The following is a 25,492-nucleotide window of genomic DNA, read 5'->3' as shown; positions in this document are numbered from 1 at the left end:
TATTTTGCAATTGTACTCATGCTGATTTGAAAAGCCTCTTGCATAGCTACCCTTCCTTTATTTATAACTGAATAAGGAGTGGTTGTCACATTACAGTTTGAAATTGTACTCACTTTTTGTCGGTGTCTATGTTTCAATATCTGTCTATGATTGTGATTATATGTTTACTAACATCTGTTTTGAAACAATAAATAATGTGCACAAGACTAAATTGGTCAACTGTAACACGATACATTTTATTATGTCAACATAACAGTTACAGTAATAATAACCTTTAAACTGGGTGTACTCTAAATTATTCGTGTGCAGATCCTGAAACACAAATTGAAACAAAATACTTTCAATTCGCTATGATCTTTCCAATCGAAATTCAACTGCATTTAACAGGTCGGCACATTTTCTAATAGAGACATGTAGTACTTAACTTACTTATGACTCCGTCAATGCATGTATTGGTGTTAGTGTGAAGCTTTTTGTTTTACGCTTGACCAATCCACTGAATTATTTTCAATGCATGATGGACTACTTGTCTATAACTGACACCCTACTCAATGTTTCACTTATTGCCTGCCAGAAACGAGTTTTTCTTACTTTTTGCTATTGAATACTTTATGATTTCAACTTTGCATATATACTCAATTTTTATTTGAAAAGAAACTTTCAGTTAATAGAAATATTCGAAACAATTTTTTTATAAACTTTCATGCAATACAAAATTATTTTATGAATGGACATACATGCGTTAAATAGAAATTATGTATATTACCCTAAAGAGGCTTCTGAAATACTGTAATTGCTTGAAATCTTTGTTGTCAACAGCTAGTGAACAACAAGATATCATTTAAATTCCAGGTTTTCATGTCCACACTGTTATGAAATTCATTATAATTCATTTTAACGATCAGTGTCTTCACATGCGTTTGTAATAATTAATTAAAAATCATAAGTTATATAGTTATGCCATCAAAAACATAATTGATTGATTGATGTCTAATGGCAAATAACCAATGCATGTTGAGTTAGAGAACACATTATCAATGAATACAATTACATAAATGCAGTGCAACATACTACGTACGAACTACGTACTGATTGATCCTTTACACAGTGTGGGAACGGACCTGCTTTCTAATATTTCGGTCATTCGGCAGACTGTCGAGCGGGGCTCCGAAATTTGAAAAATAACAAGTTGCTTGATAAAAACTTTGATGAATTCTTATGTTACTATATACTTTGAATTGAATTGAATTGAATAAATAACCTTTCTGCTTCAAGTTTCGGTAATTAAAACGTTCAATATGTAAATATGAACCGATAAAATGATAAAAACGACATATGCATTCAAACGTTTTCTTTAGGATGGTGGGGCTCCGAGTAATTCGATCAAAATAGTCACAGAGCAGCGATAAAAAAATTAAATAAACAATGAAAAAATCATCGTTACTACCAGAATGTTCACATGTACCTTTCTTAATATATTGGCTTACTTGTTGGGAAATTCAAAAGTCATTGTCCATTCTGGTACTAACGATGATTATTATTTTCGTTTCTGATTGCTGCTCTGTGACAGTTTTTATCGATTTACTCGGAACCCCACTAGTCTCAGGAAAACTGTTTGTTTTTTATTATTTTATTGCTTCATATTTACATATAGAATGATTTGATTACTAAAATTTGAAACAGAAACGTTATATAGTAACATAAAAGTTCATCAAAGTTACTTTCAAGCAACTTGTTATTTTCCGAATATCGTAGACCCGCTTCAGAGTCTCCCGAATAACCGAAATATAAGAAAACCGTACAGTTCCGTTCCCACACTGTGCTTTCGTTCTTATGTTGTACGGTTATACCACTGTCCCAGGTTAGGGGATGGTTGGAATCCCGCTTACATGTTTAACCTCGACACATTATTTATGTATGTGCTTGTCCCAAGTCAGGAGCCTATAATTCAGTGGTTGTGGTAGTTTATGTGTTACATATTTGTTTTTCGTTCATTTTTGTATACAAATAAGGCCGTTAGTTTTTTCATTTGAATTGTTTTACATTGTCATATCGGGCCCTTTTATAGCTCACTATGCGGTGTGGGCTTTGCTCATTGTTGAAGGCCGTACGGTGACCTATAGTTGTTAATGTCTGTGTCATTTTGGTCTCTTGTGGATAGTTGTCTCATTGGCATTCATTCACATCTTCTTTTTTATATTTACAAGAGTTAGTAAATGTACAGAGATCTTGGCGGCACTTTCTACACGTCTTCATTTTGGCCGCGCTTTACTATGAATTCATAAATCCAAACGGATGCGTCCCTATTTTAGTGATCAAAATGAAGACCAGGAAATACGTACATTGACCTATAATGGTTTATTTTTTATAAATTGTTATTTGGATGGAGAGTTGTCTCATTGGCACTCACACCACATCTTCCTATATCTACATATTTCTACATCCCAGTTAACCCTTTGGAAAAAATATTAACATATATATAAGTTGAGTTTGTGCCGGTTGAACAATGATGGAGAATAGTGTAATCCAGGACAAATTATAGTCAAGGTAATTTTTTTTACTGTTTTCTATACAATACCTAATGTAGACATAATTTTGATCTTTTAATACAGATGAAGCAATAAATATCTTTTACCACCAAGACATTTCCGAGGAAAATATACAGATACCTAGAGCAGAATTAAGAATGTTACAAGAACAGTTTCACGCAGAAATAAGTATTATAAAACAACGATGTGCAAAAGAACATGTGACACTAAACATTGATAATGTTCGTGCTTTAATTCAGGGAAATTCAAAAGGAGTCAAAGACGTTAAGCAGAAGATTGATGCTATACTACGATCTATTTATAGAAAGAAATACACCATGAAAAAAGTTGGTTTTGTGAAACATATAAAAAGTGAACAGGGAAAAAACAAAATCAGAAAAGTGGAGAAAAGGTACAAAGTTGTTATACATCTTCAGACTGGTGAGGAATGTGATGACAAGGATAAGAGAGATCAAGCACAGGCAATCTCACCAAGGAAAACGTACACTGAGAAAGCATTTTGTACCTTACCTTCAGGACAGACCATTGCAGTTGTTTTGGGGGATATAACGGAACTTAATGTCGATGTTATTGTTAATGCAGCCAATAAAGAACTGCAACATGTAGGAGGACTGGCTAAAGTTATTGTTGACAAAGGTAATTTTGCAACATTGGTAGGTAAATTGATTTGTATGATTGAAAATATTAATCATGAAATATGATTACAAATTTGAATATGCAAGGGTATGTTAAGCTTCTACAGTTAATTTGACCTAGAATATGTCCTCTAGTTGATTGTATTCATATTAAAATACATGTGGATTTAGTTAATTATAACAAGGATGTTGGTAACACTAAACTGCAGTGAGGTTAAGATATCATAGATACAATGAATAAGCGTTGATTCCTGAAAAATAACCATGAGCCTGGGGGAATCAACGCTTATCCATTGAATCTCTAATATAAACTACTAAGTAATGTGTTGATATATTTTTTTAAATAAGTGCCTTTTTCATTAAGACGATATTATAAGTGAGTTTGTATAACCATGTTATCATATTCAACGATACATAAATAAATATAAGTTTACAATTGATTGGTTAAAGAAATATAAATATAGCATAATACGTCTGTCTCTTAATTATCGGGTATCCGAATATCACTGTTATTTATAAAATAAGACATATTCGAACTTATTCCTCAGTACACGTTACCAAAATTCTATCAAAAAGCCTAATTCTCGACACATCTCGATTTTCTCGCAAGGGATTTGGGAATTTGTATAATTTTGTAGTAAAACAGAATAAAAGGATACTACTTTTATAAAAAAAAAATGAAAAAAAAGATAAATATTTTCGTTTCAATTATGTGAAATAGACAATAATGATATAAAAAAAACACACAAAAAACGGAAATCCCGCTATTATTACAAAAATATCCACAATTACAATGTCCAAATCCATTTTTCAACCAAGAAAAGCAAAACATTAAATATGTATCAACTATATCGCCGGAGTTAAAGAAATTGTGTCTCCAGCTTGTTGTTATAACTATTTTGATCTTCTGAGTCGTGAGTCTTATGTACACGAAACGAGCGTCTTTCGTATAAAATTAGAACTGGTACCTTTGATAACTATTTAAACCGCTCAGCCGATGCCACTGCTGGTCAAAGTTTCGTCCCCGAAGGTATCACCAACCCAGTAGCACTTCGGAAATGACATGTTTATCAATTGTATAGTGATTTTTATAAATTTCCTTTTTACAAAACTATGAATTTGTCAAAAATTTGCGGATTTGCGGATTTTCTCCTGCCAGGCATAGATTACCTTAGCGGTATTTAGCACAACGTTATAGAATTTTGGGTGCTGCTTTTCAACTTTGTACTTTTTTAGCCTTATATATATTTTTATCTGAACGTCACTGATGAGTCTTAAGTAGACGAAAAGCGCGTCAGGCTTATTGAATTATAATCCTGGAACCTTTGATAACTATATTAATAAAAATTAATTAATACATCAAATATAAAATAGCTTCTCAAACTTTGCTTAGAATAACTCTTGTAAAATCCCGTATCTAAAGTATAACAAAACCCCTCCGAGGCACGCAAAACAAACATTGCTTTGAATTTGGTTGATCAAAGGTAAGACAACTATTCCGGAGATTTAAACACAAACAAACTTTTCCTGCTCTTTAGTACAACCTCGTAAAAGCAAGCAAAAGGGACACAAAAGGGTAATGAATAAAGCATAAAAACAATTTAAAAGAACAGAAGTCAGCAAAAGAATGAGTTCAGTGAGAAATAATTTAAAAAAAAAATATACTGGAAACTTGTTTGAACAACCGTGATGGCACGATACAACCAAATATTGATTCTGAAAGTTTTTTTTTTATATTTTCCAAGGATCTTAAAAAATTAAAGAAAACATAAAATATACAGTAGACACTTTTTAGACGCGCGTCTGGCGTACTAAATTATAATCCTGGTACTTTTGATAACTATTTAAACCACTGGGTCGATGCCACTTCTGGTGGAAGTTTTGTCCCCGCGGGTATCACCAGCCTAGTAGTCAACATTTCGGTGTTGACATGAATATCAATCATGTGGTCATTTTTATAAATTTCCTGTTTACAAAACTTTGATTTTTTTTCGACTTAGGATTTTCTTATTCCAGGCATAGATTACCTTTTTAGAATTTTGGATCCTCAATGCTCTTCAACTTTGTACTTGTTTGGCTTTATTGATATTTCGATTTGAGCGTCACTGATGAGTTTTTTGTAGACGAAACGCGCGTCTGCCGTACTAAATTATAATCCTGGTACTTTTAATAACTATTTAAGTTTATTGCGATTTCGTTAATAACATAAATGAAAGCGTTAATTCCCTAATAAATTAAGATGATATTTTTAAAGTGCGTTGAAAAAAGGAAAACAAGAAAGCCTGTTCAGATGATAAAATAATCACTGAATATTCAAAATCTTCCGTTAGTAAGTATTTTAAGTTAAATATCAAATTATTCAACCTAATCTTTGAATCGGGGACAATTCCTAAATCATGGGTAATTAAGACTAGTAAACTCTTTGGCAAAAAGGGGATAAATACAACCCTTAGAATTATTGTCTGATTTCAATTGTTGGATGTTTTGGAAAACTATTTACTACAATCTTAAATGCAAGACTAATCAAACTTTCGGAAGAAATAATGTTAATTAAGGAAAATCCATGTTGCTTTCGTGAAGGTTATATCACAACTGATTGCATGTTTATTTTGGTTTCATCTTTTAAAATTCTTGACAACAAGAAAACGAAGCTTTTTTGTGCATTTTTTAATTTTGAGAATGCGTTTGACACTTTCGACAGGATGCTCTGTGGTACAAAAATGCAAAGTTGATGTGTTTCTGAAATTGTTTAGCATTTCACAGCAGCATAATACTTTGACTTTAATTATTCATCCCTTATATTAATTAATTTTGTATTAAAATTGTACCATAGATCAATATTTTTTTTTCAGTGTATGTTCATTTGTGTTACTTCGTTTTTTTTTATTGAGTTTAGCCATACAATTTGATATTTTATAGTGTTGTGATGTAACACTATTGTTTCAGACATGGGAGTAGGTTTAGTACCATTTAATCGTTTAATCCCGCTGTCGTTTGTTTATGTGGTTCATAAGTGTTTCTTGTTTCTCGTTTTAGATAAGACCGTTGTTTTTCCCTTTTAAATGGTTTTACACTAGTATGTTTTGTGGTCCTTTATAGCTTGCTGTCAAAGCTCCGTGTTGAAGATCGTACATTGAACACTCATTTTAAAAATTGTGACTTAGATGGAGAGTTGTCTCATTGGCACTCATACCACATCTTCCTATATCTATCAAAACTGTAAATCACAAGCTTCCAGTCAAATCTGGCAGATTGAAAAACATACCTTAAGAAAAACATGTAAATTAGAGATGAATTTTACTTAACTGTGGAACGTACATATTTTTCAGAAAAAAGGAAAGAATGTTAATTTAGAATCGAAATTATGTACCAACATTAACACCCTAAAGTTGAAAGCAGTAATGAATGTTTAAAAACATTCAAAACTCATTACTACCAAGCTGCTGAGCAGAAAGGCAGTCATTTTGTTAGACAGTACATTTTGTTCTTAAGAAATGTGTAATGAAAATTTTAGTTCATTGAGTATATTGCAAAAATGAAAGTCTTAGCAAGCTGGAAGAAGGTGCCTATTTGCTCAGCCGCTTGGCAGTTTAGATTTAACACGAAATATATAGATGTTTATGAATAAATCAGATACTAACTTCCTTTCTTCCCGTACTTTAAGGTATGACTTGTGGTATAGTAGGGATGAGAACACACGTGCGTTTTTGAATTCTAAGATTACAATTCCTTTATTAACATTACAGGTTTTGAGACCCATTTCGATAATGGTTAATTGCATATTTATGTTTGAATTTGACTCTTACTATGGTCATTTGACTTATGCATTATATTTTGGTTTTAAATGAAGTATTCTAATATGACGTGCTTCTTTCGCTTTGTAAACAACACCGTGAATAAATTCTTGATATATCTATACTTAGCGCAGACTCCAAGATGTACACAAGTGGCTGCTTAAATATGCCTCCCACGTAAATCCACATGTATCGTAACCTATGTGTAAACGGTTGTGGATTTCGCTGTGTCAACAATTACAATTGAATAAAACCCTACAGAACATTTATTCTGATTCTGACGCATAACAAAAAGAATTTACACATTAGAGAACGGAAATATGGACAAAAACAAAATAAATTAAAATTCCGCGAAATTCCAGTAATGATTTTGGCGCATTAACGTCATTTAAAAACATGAGGTAATACGAATGAAAACGTCAAAGTTGAAGGTTTTTCTATTGCGTTTACCTTCTAAACTCGGATACAATTGCATTAAAATAAAGTATTGAGGTAGGTGTTGCTTGTTTTTTGTTCTATTGCATTATTCGCACATTTGCTAATTTCAGCAAGTCAACATGGCGGCTCCTTGGTTACAACATGTCAACAGTGAATTTAACGGTAGCTTACGATAAAAAATGTAAATTTAAAATTGCAATTGTTGGGTTTACTGAGAAGTAAAAAAAGTAATCACATTTTTTTTCTAGCGGTTAGTTAAGAAATCATTCATGCAGGTTTATTAGATTTGTTTTACATTTATCGAACAGTGGGTGAAATAGAACAGCCACACACACGGTATACCCATCATCGCTTCAGTTTTTTAATGATCGTATTTTTCCAATTAGAATTGAAATAATTCATGGAAGCCATAGATTTGTTGTAAATTTACACATGGCCTGGGCCGTGATATTCGTTAATTTTATCCCTCGCTAACGCTCAGGATAAAATTCGAATATCACGGCCCAGGCCATGTGTAAATTTCCAACAAATCTATGGCTTCCATGAATTATTTCTTAATTAAAGATTAAACCACATTGTTAAATAAGTAAGAGATGGTACTATATCTGGGTTTTTTTAAATGAGATTATTGGGCATCTATGGTGGTAGTTGTGTTATTTCATTGCAATAAAAAAAATCATTATTAGTTATAACCCCTGTAATGACTATATTCTTTAATGCAAAGATGTAGCATAATTGACATCCTCAAAATGATGCTGGCAGCTGTCTGGAGCTAATTTGTTTTCTCTTTGTTAAAAGTCTCATTGTGGAATTGAGATGTAGAACATCAATAAAAGGTGAAATTCATTATTCAAGAAAATAAATGCAAAGTATAAGCAGATATCCTGTTTAGAAATGTAGATTTTAATTTTGAGTGATTAACTGATATCACCAAATAATAATGATAAAAACAAAATTAGAATATTTAAAATGTTAATGTCAATCTGAAATATTTTCAGGTGGTAAAAGCATACAGAGAGAATGTGATGATTATCTTCGTTCCAAAAAAAGAGACGGGAAAATGTATGAAGGAGAAGTTTTTTGTAGTGCTCCTGGAAACCTCAACTGTAAAATGATTGCTCATGCAGTTGGACCCGTCTGGCAAAAGGGTCGCTCATCAGAAGCTGCATTTTTAAACGAATGTATACAGGCATCTTTAGAGAAAACGGAAGATATAAAGTATAGAAGTATAGCAATACCAGCTTTTTTTACTGGTATTTTGGAGTATCCTCCAAAAGAAGCAACTAAAGTTATTGTAAAGGCTATACATGATTACATGAAAGTAAATAGAGCTACATCACCAGTGCGACAGATCTACTTATGCGATGTCAAAGAATATATTGTAGAACATTTTGTATCTGCTGTGAAGATATATTTTGATAAAGCTAATATTGAATTAGAGAGAGTCTTTGTTAGTGGTCCTCAAGTTGGAACAAGAAAGGGTATGACATTTATTGAACATCGTAACATATCTTTTCTAAGTAGCATTATGTAAAATGTGACTTGGTGGAAAAACTTCTTGCACGATACATTTAGTTTACTTAATTTTAAGAATCACAAGAGGAGATGTAGTATAAATGCAAATGAGGCCAACTATCCATAGAGTTAAAATGAAGTGGAAGTAAACAGTTATAGACCACCTTATCACCTTTAACGCTACAAAATCCCCTTACCGTATAGTCGGATATAAAAGGCCTCGCAATAAATGTTTGAAAACAATTCAAACAAAGGACTAAAAAATTCAAGAAGTTTTATTATTCTTGTATGATATATAAGTTCACGTTTAATTGATTTATTCGCCATTAGCTACAGGTGTAGAGGCATTGGTGTAGAGTTGAAATCTCACAAAACATGCTACAATTTAAGGAGCATCTGGACATTGTTAGTCTTGAGTGTTTTCTGTTTATTTTCGTTCCTTTGAATATTTTTGAGTTGAGCATGACTTTTTTCTCTCATTTTCATTTCTCATAGTATTCATATTTACGGGGCCAGACGAAAACCCGCCTCCGATTATGGGATTTTCTCGCTGTGTTGAAGATCCAAAAGTGGTCTTGTGTTTTTCTTTTTGCTCTCGAGTCGGGTTGTTGTCTCTTTTACACATTCCTCGTATTCATTCTCAGTTTTATAATAGACAACGATCAGCACTGTCTGACATGTTCCTGATTTGTGAAAGACACATAAATACTATTTCAGGGATATAGGGATTGGAAAATAAACACCACAAGATGTGATAGAGGTAGAAACGGTACAATTTTTCTACGATTGAAAATACAATTTAAGGTAGTGGGGTATAAAAAAAGTTTAGTAAAATATTTTCACCTCAAATTACCATAATTAAATATACAAGCATGCAGATTTACTTTTAAGGAGAACGTAAAGCATTACATAATCGGAAATTGATAGCCAGTGAGATACCAGGCTCTGTTGTGAAATTTGTTGTTTATGCCAAGAAACAGAAATATGCAGATTCAGCAGCACGATCATTAGAAGAGAGCTTGCTCAATGATTATAAAGAAAAGGTTATGGAGGATACTGTAATTAAAGAACTAACTTATGAACAAGTGAGATATATGAGAGGCAATGTTTTTTATTTGAAATTGACCTTGAAATAATTGTAATGATTTAGGGTGTTACTGATCTTAATCTATCACGCAACCTCGGCCTGTTAGCTGATAGTTTAGAATTATACAACATTCCTTGAGCTTTTAGAGGCTTTTCTGGAGAGGAATGATCATTCATGCTACCGATAACAATTAATTCCACCAACTGCAGGTAGCGATGCAGGTCCGGACACATTATTGGTTTTGTTACTAAGGTCATTGGTTCAGTTAACCCTCTTGATGCCAGATTTTAAAAAATCAACGTTTCGACGTCGCCAGTGCCGAATTCTTTTGACGTCGTCTTTTTGGCGTTATTTTTTTCATGTTGATTTATACAGTAGTTTTTTCTACGCAAACGGCATTCACAAGGGCGGTGACCTGGTGAACATTTTGATAATGCTATATTTGCTGATTAAAATCTTTTTATACAAATTTGCATCTTAACGTACATGTACCAATCAGATTCATAAATGTAAAGTTAACTGATATTTTTTTTAGATGCTGTCGAATTCGTGCAATTATAAAAAGTTCTTTTTTGAATTGCAAGATAATATTGTAAAGTATTATGCAATACGTATTTGCCGCCTACAATTTTTGGCTATATATTTTTATATCATAACAGTTTTTAAAAAGATATTTTAGAGTATTTATGGGCGGACTTTACCAAACCATGTTTTGAAAGGCACGGAATTGTCGGAAGTACATTTGTTTATTTGGTCACAATTTTATCTTCGATTGTTTTTGTTTTCTACTGATGTAAACATTTATAATAATATTTTGCAAACCAATTTTGGTAAAATATATGCCAAATTTCAGGATAAAAAATGTGTGTTTAAATATCTAGCAACAGATAGTTGTTCAATGATAAATATAACCTGATAAACACAGAGATACGTGTTAAAAAAAATCTATGGGTTGATTGAAATCCAATTAGAAATAACTTCATAAAATATTTAAAAAATGTAATATATAGCCCAAAGTTCGTAAAAAATACTGCCTGCCACTGGATTCGTAAATAATTTCTCTAAAAGGGTAATGAAAGGTCAGTTATAATCATGTGTTTTCCGATGTTCAAGAACTTTTATTTTTCTATAAGTAACACTTTGATATTACAATTACTGAATATACAAAAGGAGGCGAGTAATGTCGCGATATTTTAACCTTGCATCATTGTCCTATGCTGTCTGAATACATGAACCATGTGAGCAGTATTTTTTTTGTGTATTAAATGTACATGTAAGAACATTTGTTTCTTGCATTTAATGTTTAGGGATAAATTCAGAAGACTGGCTTAGATTTGTCCTAACTCGTCTCGACATGACCGGGACTATTTACCTTATGAAGTTATATACATTTCGTATAGATGTGATTGTGTATTGAATGTTTGTCGACCTCTACGTGTATTTTTTTTTAATTTATTGCGTCTTTTGATGTAGGCCAATATCAATTTGTTTTAAATTGAAGGTCACGAGATTCCTTTTGTGAAAATTTCTGTAGAACCACATCAGTTTCAAAAACATAGCAAATACAAAACAGTATGAAAGGAAGTATAATTGCCCGTAACTATTATCGAAAATAATTTTAGTATCTATACTCCTTGTATTCTTCACGTGCAAAACAACTTAATATATTATTACTAAATGGTATATGTTACATCATTAACCGAATTAAAAGATTAAAAATAGGTCCAGATTTTAGAGGCCGTAATAATCGCTGCTGGTTTTGTGTAATAAAAAGTATGCCAGTAGAAGGTGTCTCCTCTTATGTCTCTTTTCGTTTCTCTTCTTACGAATGCCAAAAAATTGGGTGTTCATTTTGGATTTTTTAATGTGAATCATCGCACAGAGAAATAGAGAATACTTTTATCGACATGATCCTTTTCAGTTAAATTACAAAAATGAATGTCGAACACTCGGAGAACATATTGTTTCATCAGTTTATTCTCTATAATTTGGTAATGAATATTTTATGATCTGATCTGTGGTACATGTATCCGTTTAGTGAAATTCAAATCCCTAGCTTCTGTTTAATCCGAAACAGTCAGACTTCAAAAAAAAAAAGACTGGTCTCTTTAAAATTTCAAGGGAGATACAGATGGTGCATACATGGCCAAAAATACCAAAATAATTTCATGAACCGGTATGTAAAAAAATGGATCTGTAAAGGGTCTATATGGACGTTAATTGAGCTAATGCTGAATATAGATGAATAAACCCTGCTCATAACCTAGCAATACCATCTCCTTGAAATCATATTGGAAATAGAAATACAGAACCCGTTGCATCTCCGTAAAGGTTAAAATTCAGTAATTTTTCATTTTGTTTCTCAATTAAATGATTAAACTTATTTGGTATACTTGTACACGAGTATGAATAAGCCAAATATATTATTATGAATTAGGCCATTCACTTTCTCAATTGAATTGTTTCACATTTTACATTTCGGGGTCTTCTGTAGGCGACTATTGTTTTTTTTTTCTTTCTCATTGTTGAAGGCTGTACTATTGCCTGCAATATTGCTAACATCCACTTCATTTCTATCTAGTTGATTGCTGTCTCATCATACTCATTTGCAGTTAAACCACATCCCCTTATTTGTATATTATAAGTATAAAACATTTGTCGCTGAACTAAATGACATGCAATTAATAAATCGTTAATTCAGTTATAAAATAGCTTTAAAATTTAAATTAAATATTTCGTCTATCAACTATGTGAAGCCGACTGAAAGTGTCCGTCAAAAATGCACCATATAATGTTTAATGACACGATTTCATTCCTAAAATGTTTATAAAATATTTCCCCTATGTTTGTAAAAAATGTAATTAACACTTTCCTCCTTAATGGCAGGAACTCAGCTAGCAATAATAAAGAACACTTTAAAACACCAAAAGGATTATATAACATGTAGGTTAAATGCGAAAACTAATAAATATAAAATTGTATTTATAAAATTAAAGTCAAGTATTTGTCCTTATCAATCAAACACAATTTGGATAAAAGGAACTCAATTTAGAAAAGAAAATGTGGCAGGGGCGGATCCAGCCATTTTAAAAAGGGGGGTTCCTAACCCAGGACAAAGGGGGGGGGGGGGTTCCAATTACATGTCCCCATTCAAATGCATTGATCGTCCAAAAAAGGGGGTTTCAAACCCCCGGAACCCCCCCTCTGGATCCGCGCCTGTGTGGGCATTGGCAGTGTGTATTTTATCGACCATTTTAGGGGATTTCTGTTGATTTCCATGCATGTTTCGCATATTACGAATGTTCGGATATAAATGTTTATGTGTTTACCCTCTCAGTCCAAAATGGGAAACCGGTCCACCCATGACGAAATAATTGCCCAAGAGGACTCGGTAATTAATAAAAAAATGTTGAGATTTGGAGTTATGAAAATTTAATAAATTTGCGAAACTTTCTAAAGCATTTTCAGCACACAGTCTGACGAATATGTCGGAAACGCGGTCAATAAAGTGTTTTTTTTTATTATATTATATTATTCTGATAAATAACGATGCAAAAAAAAATCTTTTTCTAGAATCAATGTTTTTTAAACCTGTCGTTGAAATGGACTCACCTATTTATATACAATTATTTCTTTTGTGCGCCTATTTCATTAGCTTGAATTAGATTATTAATTAATGGATGTTCGATAGTGCAATTGATTAAAAAAAACTTACTTTTAACTTTTGTAATTTTATATGCCTTTACTCGAAATTGAACCTATCCTTAAAACGTGTTACTTGTTATTGAAAGATCGGAGCAAGACTTGATGGTTCAGATAGTAATTTTAATAATGGCTACAAAATATTCAATTGGTATCGCCTTAGCGACGTTACGTAACAACTAAATGTCCTGAAGGTTTGTGCGTGACGTTCCCGGAATAATCGCAGATATTACAGTTATTGCCATCAATCAGACAATGCTCTACAACTATTAACTTGTTTGGCTTTATAAATATTTTGACCTGAGCGTCAATGGTGAGTCTTGTGTAGACGAAACGCAGATCTAGCGTATTAAATTACCGTTCAGCGGGTTATTTTCCCGGGTGGATATATTAGCTTATTTTCGCGCATAGGACAAAATCTCTAAAATAGATTCCGTCAATTTCAAATGTTCATGCAAAGGTATTGATAAATATTTTAAATCCGCCAAAATATTACGTAGACCTTATTCGGTGAAAAAATGTAGCCATATTTGGCACACATTTTTTGAGTTTTGGGTCCTCAATGCGCTAAATATTTTGATTCGAGCGTCACTGATGAGTCTTATGAAGGCGAAACGCGTTTGGCGTATTAAATTATAAGCCTATGGTAACTATCAACACATCGGTGAATTCTCTTGTCTACCAATTAGTTGCAATCCAGATGTATAATTTATCAAAAAATACATCGGTACAATGGACACACATGACTTGTACTTTTTATACTGCAATCAGCTATTTTACTATACAGATAAAGCTATACGTATAAACGTTAGCTTTATACGTCAATGACTTCAACTCACCTATAAGCCCCGCCTACTTACAACGTCACGTCACAATCATGACAACGTGTAGTAACAATGGTCAAACTTTTATGAATTTAAACTTGTTATGTCTTCATATTGGTAATTTATATACCATAAAATTGAGAATGGAAATGGGGAATGTGTCAAAGAGACAACAACCCGACCAAAATAAAAAAAAAAAAACACAACAGCAGAAGGTCACCAACAGGTCTTCAATGTAGCGAGAAATTCCCGCACCCGGAGGCGTCCTTCAGCTGGCCCCTAAACAAATATATACTAGTTCAGTGATAATGAACGCCATACTAATTTCCAAATTGTACACAAGAAACTAAAATTTAAATAATACAAGACTAACAAAGGCCAGAGGCTCCTGACTTGGGACAGGCGCAAAAATGCGGCGGGGTTAAACATGTTTGTGAGATCTCAACCCTCCCCCTATACCTCTAACCAGTGTAGAAAAGTAAAAGCATAACAATACGCACATTAAAATTCAGTTCAAGAGAAGTCCGAGTCTGATGTCAGAAGATGTAACCAAAGAAAATAAACAAAATGACAATAATACATAAATAACAACAGACTACTAGCAGTTAACTGACATGCCAGCTCCAGACTTGAATTAAACTGACTGAAAGATTATGATTTCATCATATGAACATCAGGTACAATCCTTCCCGTAAGGGGTTTAGTATCATACCATCATAACATATATGAGAAGAACATAACCCGTGTCATGCCAACAACTGTTTTTAGAATAAATGTGTTTAGTTCCGACGCAAAGACCTTATCAGTGACTCAATATTAACGCCAAAATATGCAATCTTTAATGACTTGACAACAGTATCGTAATTATATCCCTTCTTAATAAGTCTATTCAAAGGTTTTGTAAGTTTATGAGGTGAATATTTATCAAATGTTATTAATTAAATTCATTTTCCCTTTCTAATTCCTTAAATGGTCAATGTCTTACTGCCTAGACTACGCTCATAGAGAAATACCACAAAAAGGGGGAATTCCAAGCACTTTTTTTTTTAAATATTTGTTTTATTTTTTTGTTATTTTTTGTTATTTTTTTTTATCGATTTCAGTATAAAAAAACAATATACGTATAGTGTCTTGAAATATGAAATTTATTTGTATTCGCACGAAACAGGGGAAATGCTCGGTATAACCTCGCATTTCCCCCGTTTCTAAGCCTCATACAAATAAATTTCATATCTCAAGACACTATACGTATATTGTCTAAATATTTACAAAATAAACAATCGTATAGTAAAAGTTGAAAGTCGTGATGTTTAAAATGAGTTATAGAGTCAAGATACAATTAGATACTTGAGGTTCGAATCGATTTTCTCTGTGTAATCCCTATCCATTCAAAAGTTTTCTATTTAATTTTTTTTTTTTGTAGGTCTTTTTTGTTGTCGACATTTTTGTACATATAGCGGGTTTTACTTTTTTTTATTTAAAAAATGGATGCTCGTTTTTGTAGCTTCATTGGGGTGTAAAAACTTTGACCGAAGTACATTTTGTATGAAGCTCGGAAGCTCTTCATTCTAAAAATGTATGCACGGTTAACGCTTTTACAACCCTATGAAGTTACAAAAAGAAGCATTCAATACTTATAAATACATTTTTTAACTATGATCATAAAAAAACGAATACTATATTTTTTTATTTTTAATTCACCTGTGTACTTTATTGTGGGACCACGCGTTATCATGAATGAAAAGTTTTATTGAGTTATGCATTTGCTTAAGGAATAACACGTGATGTGCAGTTAGCTAATCAGAATAAAGTATTGTAATGAAACATACATTTAATGTAATTATTATTATAAACTTTTCAGCTTTTTGAAAAGAAAATGATTACATATAATTTGTCCCTTTTTGTATTATAAATGTAGTATGATTTCAACAATCTTTACAAATGTATATTCGAAATTACAGTAAATCGTGATGTGCCTAGAATTATGTTTCTTGATAGAAATTTCATTAACATACTAATTAGAAACATAGATAAATGGGTTGTTGTGTTGAAGTTCAAATGATCCCGTCGTTAGTATTGCGGATGCCATCACGAAGATGTAGATCGTTATTGAATATCCGTTTCACAGATGATAGTATATATTGTCATCATGTCGTTACAACAATCGCGTCCTCTTTTCCCGAAAATGATCTTTTGATTTAGATTTATAACCAGATTTGTATTAACATGAGCAACTTGACGAGTGCTACATATGAAGCAGGATCTTTCTTCTCTTCCTGAACACCTTAGATCACCCAATTAGTAAGGGTTCGTGTAGATAAGTCTTTAGTTTTCAATGTTGTGTTTGCTGTACCAGTGTTTGTCTGTTGGTATTTATTTTTTTCAGTCTAATGTCTAATGGACTTGACTTCAATTGAATCTTATCTCATCATACTTGTTTTTAACCATTAAATTAAATAAACATTTTTAAAAACAGTTCATCAGCATCTGTATCAATAAAACAAATATTGTTAGTAACATGTAAAACCATCATGTTTTATGAAAAGTAAAAAAGTGAATTATACCAACAAATCCTAAATGAATTATCAGCCAATAAAACAATAACCATGGAATAGTTTGTATAGAATTTAAGTAAAAAGTACATAAAATGCCAAACTCCAAGGAAATTAAACGTAAAGTCAATTTTAAAATGTCAAATTCAAAAGCTCAAACACATCACATGAACAGAAAACAACTGTCGTATTCCTTATTTGGTACAAGCAATTCCTTTTATCGCATCGCGGGTAAATTATCACGTTGTGATTGGTTTAACGCCGTCACGTGGTGTGACCCCCTCTGAGACCGTAGAGGGTTAGTAAATTTCATAGGGGGTTCATGACGCGTTAATAGTGACGTCATCTATTAATGTTATTGTGTTTCATTTTTATTTTTCAACAAAACGCAGCAGAAAAATTCCAGCGTACGATGAATTTGTTATACGGTTAACTACTGACCCCCTACGGATCTATAGAGGGTGATAAAATCCATAGTGGATTCGGGCTCCGGCCTCATCTCCTATGGATTTTACTAACCCTCTATGGATCCGTAGGGGACAGAAGCGAACCATATAACTTATTATGTAGGAGGTATTATATTTAAAGTGTAATGGTTTGTCATTAAAAAGAAAGATAACCTGAACAACAATGAGAAACAATCTTAAGAACTGAAGCTAAGTTGAGTACGATAAAATAAGAAAGGGGATAACTTATTCTCTTTTACATCTGAAACAGAACGGACTGTTAATTTGATATCATTTTGAACATTTTTGAATATTTAATGTTTCTTTTCATAGGAGGCTATAATTAGGAAGTTAGAAGAAACATGTGAAGTAGAAATAGAATTTGATAAGAAAATGGGTCGTATCAAAGTCAGAGGTTTGATAGAAAATCTGTCCGAGGCTGTGGATGAGTTCCACAAAATATTACGTGACGTTGACAGACAAAAGCAGACCCAACAACATGCTATGCTAGTTGCAGACATGGTGCAGTGGTATTTTATTTCTGAACAAAAACAAGAGAAGTATCCACCAGAAGTTAATCTAATTTTAGAACAAGCATTAAAAAACAATGATCGACAGGCGTCTTTCTACGATAACAGTGAAAATAAATATATTGTGGATTTAAATACTTATACAGAGTTTCCTGAAAATGACCCAAATGATATTGTGACTGTTCTCAGAAAGTCTAAAGGTAAATATGTGTACAAGAATAAACATGAGGGTATATTGGGAAAGATCAAATTTGTTTTGCTTGGTTTTTTTTGCGAGTTTACTTTTTAAACAAGTACTAATTGTTTGACCTGTCATATGGAGTGAGGAATATATTGAATTTTGTATTGCTCAACACACGTGTTATTCACACTGATCTCAGAAACAATTAAAAAAAATGACTTTTGATCATATTTCTAAAGTAGCCTGAAAGTGATGACTTGTATATGCTGATATTTATCAAAGGTACTAGACTTTTAATTACGCTGATACTTTTTCAATATACTTGAACAACAATTCACATTCCTCTCAAGAACACTATCTTCATATCTGTTCATGAGCTTGACAGTCACGGCTGGTTATCTACACACGCAAAACAATTCGTGCTGAAATGAAAACCATCAGAGGATTATCCTGTTGTGCTTGAGTGGAGTAATTGTCACCGCTTGGAAAGGTATGTACATTTCTAAATTTCACCTGATTAAAGTATTGAAAATTAAAGAATGCTATGCTGTGGTGAATACCTCAACGAAGAGATACATGTATAATTTATTGTTGTACATGGAGTTACACACCTACAAAATCAGTTGCCTCACGAGAAATAGCCGAAAAAAGTAACATTCAAATTTTGAAATGGTTGTATTAACATACCTACTAGTTCAAATTTTCAGAACCGATACCCTCACGCATGAACTGATGAAAATTTGTAGTTTTTAGATTTATTTAGACGTTTATTAACTTCGGAGAGCGTACATGCCGCCAAAAACACAATTATACCCATTGACCGAAAAAAAAATTGAACTTGTAGGTTTGTTCATAGAACCATTCAAAATTTAACTGTCACTTTTTTCGGCAATTTCTCATGGGGCAATTTCTCGTGGGGCAATTGATTTTGTAGGAGTTTACATGTACAACAATAAATGATACACGTATCTCTTCCTTCATGTATTCACCACAACATAGCATTATCCTCTTTTCAATATTTTAATCAGTTGAATTAGAAAATTGCGATTTAGAAATGTACATACCTTTCGAAGCGGTGACAATTACTCCACTCAAGTACAACCGGAAAATCCTCTCACGGTTTTCATTGCAGAACCAATTGTTCGGCGTGTGTAGATTACCAGCCGTGACAGTGATGATAACTAATGTTGAAGGTTTTCTATAATCTGTAAGTCAGCAACATCCAGTTTTCCAATAATTTTAATTACGAGTAAGGGTATTCTGTGCATGACACTATATTGGCGAATTTTTGGTGAACATCTGCCATCGGTATGTGTCAATGAATTAACTTATTTTATCAAAGAATGCAAAGTTAATTTCAAAGAATCTAGCGAAATGAAAACAAATGTTTTTAGAAGTGAACATCAAAATAGATTATGTTATAATGTGATTAAATGGAAAACAATCTATATTAAGAGGATAAATAATGATTTGAAGTATTGTGTACAATAGGATTTATGTATATTGCAGAATATGCTTTTGACATACCATCGAACACGGCACCCAGAGACACAAATGAGAATTTAAAGACTGTAACATTGCAACCTGCTGTTAGTGAGTACCACGATGGTGTTCCAGATTTGCAGACGACGATGGGAGGACAAAATAACGGTATTAGATCAAAGTGGCTTGAAATTCGTGAATTGTAATATGAGAGCTCTGAATTTGTTACATGCTTTAACTTCCTGTATATTGATTCTTATAAATTAACATTTTTACATAAAAAGGTCACATTTTCTCAAGAGCTACAGATAAGAATATCTTCGTATTTGTCCAGAAGCTTTGCAGTGATAACCTGGGAGGGTTTCTACAATCTGTAAGTCAGGTACATCATGTTTTCTTATAATTTAATTTAAAGTTGGAATATTCTGAGCATGACACTGCATTGCAAATTTTTGGTGAACATCTGGCATTGGTAATTGTAAATGAATTTTATATTAAAGACCGTGTTTCTAATTTAAGGGTACGGAAGCGTAGTATTAGAGCCATCCTGCTTTATTTTTTCTTCATAATTTTACTTTAATATTGGAATTATCAACTTTAATCTTGGAATTTTCAACTTTGATTCTGGAATTATCAACTGCAATCTTAGAACTATCAACATTATTCTTGGAAATTTTAACTTTATTCTTGGAATTATCAATTAATTTTGAAACTATCAAGTTTAATCTTGGAATTTCATACTTTAACCCTCGACTTTCATACATTATTCTTGAAATAATCAAACATTATTCTTTGAATTATCATCTTTAATCTTGGAATTTCAAACTTTAAATTTGATTCTGGATTTAGCAACTTCAATCTTAGAATTATCAACATTATTCTTGGAAATATCAATCAATCTTGGAATTATCAACTTTAATCTTGGAATTTTCAAACATTAATGTTGGAATCATCAACTTTAATCTTGGAGTTTTAAACGTTAATCCTGGAATTTCCAGCGTTATTCTTGTACTATATACAAATAAAGAAATTGACATTTAATTTTTGACATAAGAAACGGGTGTGGGGCAGGGTTATCTTCGACATTTTGGAAAGGATGAGCCATGTTTGCCTTAAAAAATAACTATCCATTTTTATATAACATTCACATATATTTGGTAAAAATTGAGAATGGAATGAAGAATGTGTTAAAGAGACAACAACCCGACCAAAGAGCAGAAAATAACCGTAGAACACCAACGGGTCTTCAATGCAGCGAGAAATTCCCGCACACGGAAGTGTGCTTCAGCTGGCTCTTAAACAAACATGTGTACTGGATCTGTGATAATTGACGTCATACTAAACTCTGAAAGATATAAAGAAACTAAAATTAAAAATCATACAATACATACAAAGGCCAGAGCATCCTGACTTGGGACATATGTGAATGTATACAAAGTATGATCTTTACTCATATACAATATTTTGATATCAAAATGCAAAGATTCACGGATCATATTTTCTGGTAAATATAAAGCGGATAATTGGTTTAAATATCACAATTTATTATTATAATAGAAGATTTTCAATAACATACTTATTTAAGATATGTAAAACATACTCTAAATCTATAAAAGGTTAAAAAAAAAAGAACAATGCATAACAGTATATGATGTCTTCAAAAATAGCGTCAAATATGCATTCTTAGAATCTCAAAATTAGGACAAACCCACGAATACCCCATTATAGGAAGTTACACCCTCTCCTGTTCATGGGTTTAAGGTCCCGTGAATATATACAACACGTTAGATACGCGTCTATATTTTCATGTTAATTGGTGATAGTCCAAAGATTAAAGTTGGAAATTCCAAGAATAAAGATTAAAACAGGAAGGCTCTAATACGCTGCCACAGACATATAAAACATGTTCAGAAATGAACATAACAAATGATAAGATTTAATGGTGTTTAAATGATAAAAATATATATCAAGAGGGACAAAAAATAATTTAAGGTATTATGTATGATAAGTTTTATGTATGATTGCAGGTTATGGTTTTGATATGCCATCTAACTGGGCAGCCATGGATCAAAATGAGAATATAAAGATTGTTACATTACAACCTACTGATAAAGAATACCAAGATGTGGTAAAAGATTTCCAGACGACTATGGCCGGAAACTATAATAGAGTTATTAAGGTATCACGCAGGAACAGAAGCAAATGTTATTTATTCCACCATTTCTTTATCATTGTTTAAGATTATTTTGAGTGTTGTGTTTTAAGTTACATTATAAGAAATGAAACAATATCAAACTGACCCAAAAGGAAAAAGGGAAATAATTGTGATCAATTCTATCTTTTGACTTTTCCATCTGATTTTACATGCAAGTAGACTAAGGAATAGATTTGATATTTCTGTAAAATTCTAGACAAACCAACACTCTGGTATATTTAAATAAAGACAAAGTTTATCAATGAGAGAGCAAACCATCAATACTAAAAAGATAAGAAATCTAGAGGTCATCATTTATTTTAATCAATGTCAAAAATCAGGAATATGGCAGTTGTTGTCTATTCGTTTGATGTGTTTCATCATTTAATTTTGCCATTTTATTAGGAACTTTCCGTTTTGAATATTCCTCGGAGTTCAGTATTAATGTGATTTTCCTTTTTCTATCAATAAAGGACTCTCCGTTCTATATTTGCTTTAAAATGTAGTTTTGTTATTTTATTTTTCTCCTGAATATAACACCTGTCTTCATATTATTGATTTAATTCAATATATTTAGATAGATAAAATACAGAACCGATCTTTATATCAACAATATGTTGTAAAGAAAAATCTGATGGATTCTACAAACGCTAAAGGAACTAGAAATGAGCTAAAGCTTTGGCATGGTACCCACATGCAAACAATCGATAGTATCAATACAAATGGATTCAACAGAAGCTATTGTGGAAAAAATGGTAATTAAAAATAATAACAAGAAATTGATATGAATAATGAAGAGATATAAATACTTTCACTTTTGTAATTAACAGGGTTTTTTTTATCTTTTGAAGATGTGGTATGAGTGCTAATAAAACAATTTTTTATCTAAATCTCAATTTGTTAAAAAAAAAGCCATTTATATGCCCAAGTACGGTATTCAACACGGAGCCTTGGCTCACACCGAACAGTAAACTATGAAGGGCCTCATCAATGACTTGTATAAAACCATTCAAACGGGAAAACAAACGGTCTAATTTATATAAAAAAACGAGAAACACTTACGATCCACATCAACAAACGACAATTACTGAACATCAGGTTACTTGACTTAGGACAGGTTCAAACAAATGCAGCGTAATAAAAAGTACCAACCTTCACCCTTTCCTGAATCAATAGTGTAAAATCACAAAATTTTCAATACTAATTTTTCTTGGGTTTTTGTTTGTCTTAACATGAGCCACTGTAGAAGCTAACAGTTAAATTATCACAATACTGTTTAATAACCACAATCACTTTTTTAGCTTTGGCATATGGCGAAGGAGTATACTTTGCTGTAAATGCCAGGTATGCTTCGCGAGGACCGTATGCCTGTCCAGACCCTAATGGTAACAAGAGGATGTATATGTGTAAAGTTCTGGTGGGGGAATTTACCCAAGGACAAACTGGCATGAAAGTACCACCACCTAAACCAGGAGCTGCTGGTGACCATATTTTATATGACAGTATTGTCGATAATCCTAAAAGTCCTGCCATGTTTGCTATATTCCATGACACACAGGCTTATCCGGAATATCTCATTGTGTTCAAATGATATATGTAATGGTAATTGATTGTAATAAATTACAATTTCTCAAGCAATTAAATGTAATGTGTAATTAAATATTTTTTTCTTTTATTACATGTTAAAGAAAAAAAGGAATCACATAGAGAAAAGTGTCTATAATTGACAATTATAACTCAATTACATTTAAATTTTGGATCAGAAGAATTGATTCTTGTGTCTTCACAAAAATGATTAAAAGCACATGACCTGAGTAAATGTTGTTAGCTGAAAAAGAAAAGAATACACAGTATACTCTTTCGGATTATACAACGATGGTAGATTCTTTATCATGTATTGAATGAACAAAAAATACAGAATGAATAAAAATATTGTAGAAACATGCCACAATTTGTGTTTACAGGAAACATGAGAGGGTTACTGTCTTATACTTTATTTGCTTGTTATCTACATGAATATTCAGATAAATATCATGACCATCAGACATTAATGTAATAAACTCAACTTCAAAGGACATACCTAATCACCAAATATAACATGTATTTTAGTTTATATAATCATGACTGTTTTTACAATAGTTAGGTGTTAACTCAGCCAACAAGAGAGGGATAATTAGTTATACCTTTATGTACATGAATGTTTTAAATCAATTAATTGTGATAAGACTGAAAAAAGTCTGGCTTTCTAAATCTTTTCTTTAAAAAAAATAATTTAAACAAGTTGGGACCAAAAATAGTTCAAAAATATTGAATCTAAGGCTCTCATTTGTATAATTTTCAAGAAAATACACAGAAATATAAAGTTTCAATATGTTATTTTAGAAAGTATGATATTTTCAAAATTTGGTATAACTTAAGGCTTCTTATCATTTAACGCATTAAATTAAAACAGACCTCTGACATCCGGGTAATCTTATCATCTGCTTCTTATCTCTAAGGTAGTTGTGAGCTATTATCCCAATAACTTGGAATCTGTATAGTGTTGTCCTTCAACTGTAGATCATTTACCATTTAACAGATTTGAGGTATCTATTGTCGTTTTAGAGATAATGCAGTTTGAAATTTTGCGAGCGGCGGCATTTATTTCTGAATCAACAACAGCTTACCACTTAAAATGTTTAAGAAATTGAAGAGGTTAACATAGATATATGTTTGACCAAATACCAAAAACATTCCATGGAAAAAAACACCAAAAAATCATTTTGAAATTTTCATGTTTTGCATTGACTTTGTAAGTTTCATAACATCTATTTATATCGTTGATGTTGCATCATTTTTGTCACTTTGTCAAATGGGGTCATCTGATATATCAAGTTGAAAGTCTCAATAAACTCTACTTAAAATTGAAAAATTTAAACCTCTTTTTCATCCCAGGGGGAAAGGTGGGGTCATTTAGTGCAAAAATTCTAATTTCTCAGATGGTAAGGTTGTCGTATATCAAATGAAAGAACATAAAGCGTACATTTCAAATTTCAAATTGACGTCCCCCAAAAATGGGTTGGATGGGGTCATTGAGTGCAAAAAATAAATTTTCTTTTACGATAGGATTGTTGTATATCACATGAAAGGTCATGATGTGTACATTTGATATATCAAATTTCCGACCTCCAAAAATTAGTTGGATGGGGTTATTAAGTGCAAAAATCAAACTTTCCAGAACATGGTGTTGTCACAAATCAAATGAAAGCTCATCTACCTTGTGTTACATATATCATACTTCCGATCTCAAAAATGTAGGCGGATGAGGTCATTAAATGTAAAAAGCGGAAAGTTTCAGAAGGTATGCTTGTCGTATATCAAACGAAAAGTCATACAAAGTACATTACGAAAACATCATTTTTACAGGAAAGACCTTTCAATAGTTTTACAAACAATTGAGATACTAGTTTGTTTTTGTTTTGTTTTGTTTTTCTTTTTTTTCTTCCAACATTTTTTTGACATGCCCGCATCTTGTTCCTTTTGAAGTTATGAATACCAAATATTGACCATCGATAGACCTCACC

General features: G+C 32.1%; 1 protein-coding gene across 1 annotated transcript in view; it reads left to right on the top strand.

Moving 5' to 3' along the window:
- Positions 1 to 23,520, top strand: part of LOC139521529 (uncharacterized) — a 58,141-nt gene extending 34,621 nt beyond the window's left edge. The window contains exons 12-19 of the mRNA XM_071315005.1: positions 2,613 to 3,185; positions 8,415 to 8,897; positions 9,823 to 10,016; positions 17,876 to 18,272; positions 19,763 to 19,903; positions 21,763 to 21,914; positions 22,507 to 22,684; positions 23,231 to 23,520. Of these exons, the coding sequence (XP_071171106.1) occupies positions 2,613 to 3,185; positions 8,415 to 8,897; positions 9,823 to 10,016; positions 17,876 to 18,272; positions 19,763 to 19,903; positions 21,763 to 21,914; positions 22,507 to 22,684; positions 23,231 to 23,520 (2,408 nt within the window). The remainder of the gene's footprint in view (positions 1 to 2,612; positions 3,186 to 8,414; positions 8,898 to 9,822; positions 10,017 to 17,875; positions 18,273 to 19,762; positions 19,904 to 21,762; positions 21,915 to 22,506; positions 22,685 to 23,230) is intronic.
- Positions 23,521 to 25,492: the final 1,972 nt, after the last annotated feature.

The sequence above is a fragment of the Mytilus edulis genome, chromosome 4, assembly GCF_963676685.1.
Source record: "Mytilus edulis chromosome 4, xbMytEdul2.2, whole genome shotgun sequence".
NCBI lineage: Eukaryota > Metazoa > Mollusca > Bivalvia > Mytilida > Mytilidae > Mytilus > Mytilus edulis.
This window is presented reverse-complemented; position numbering and strand designations above follow the sequence as displayed.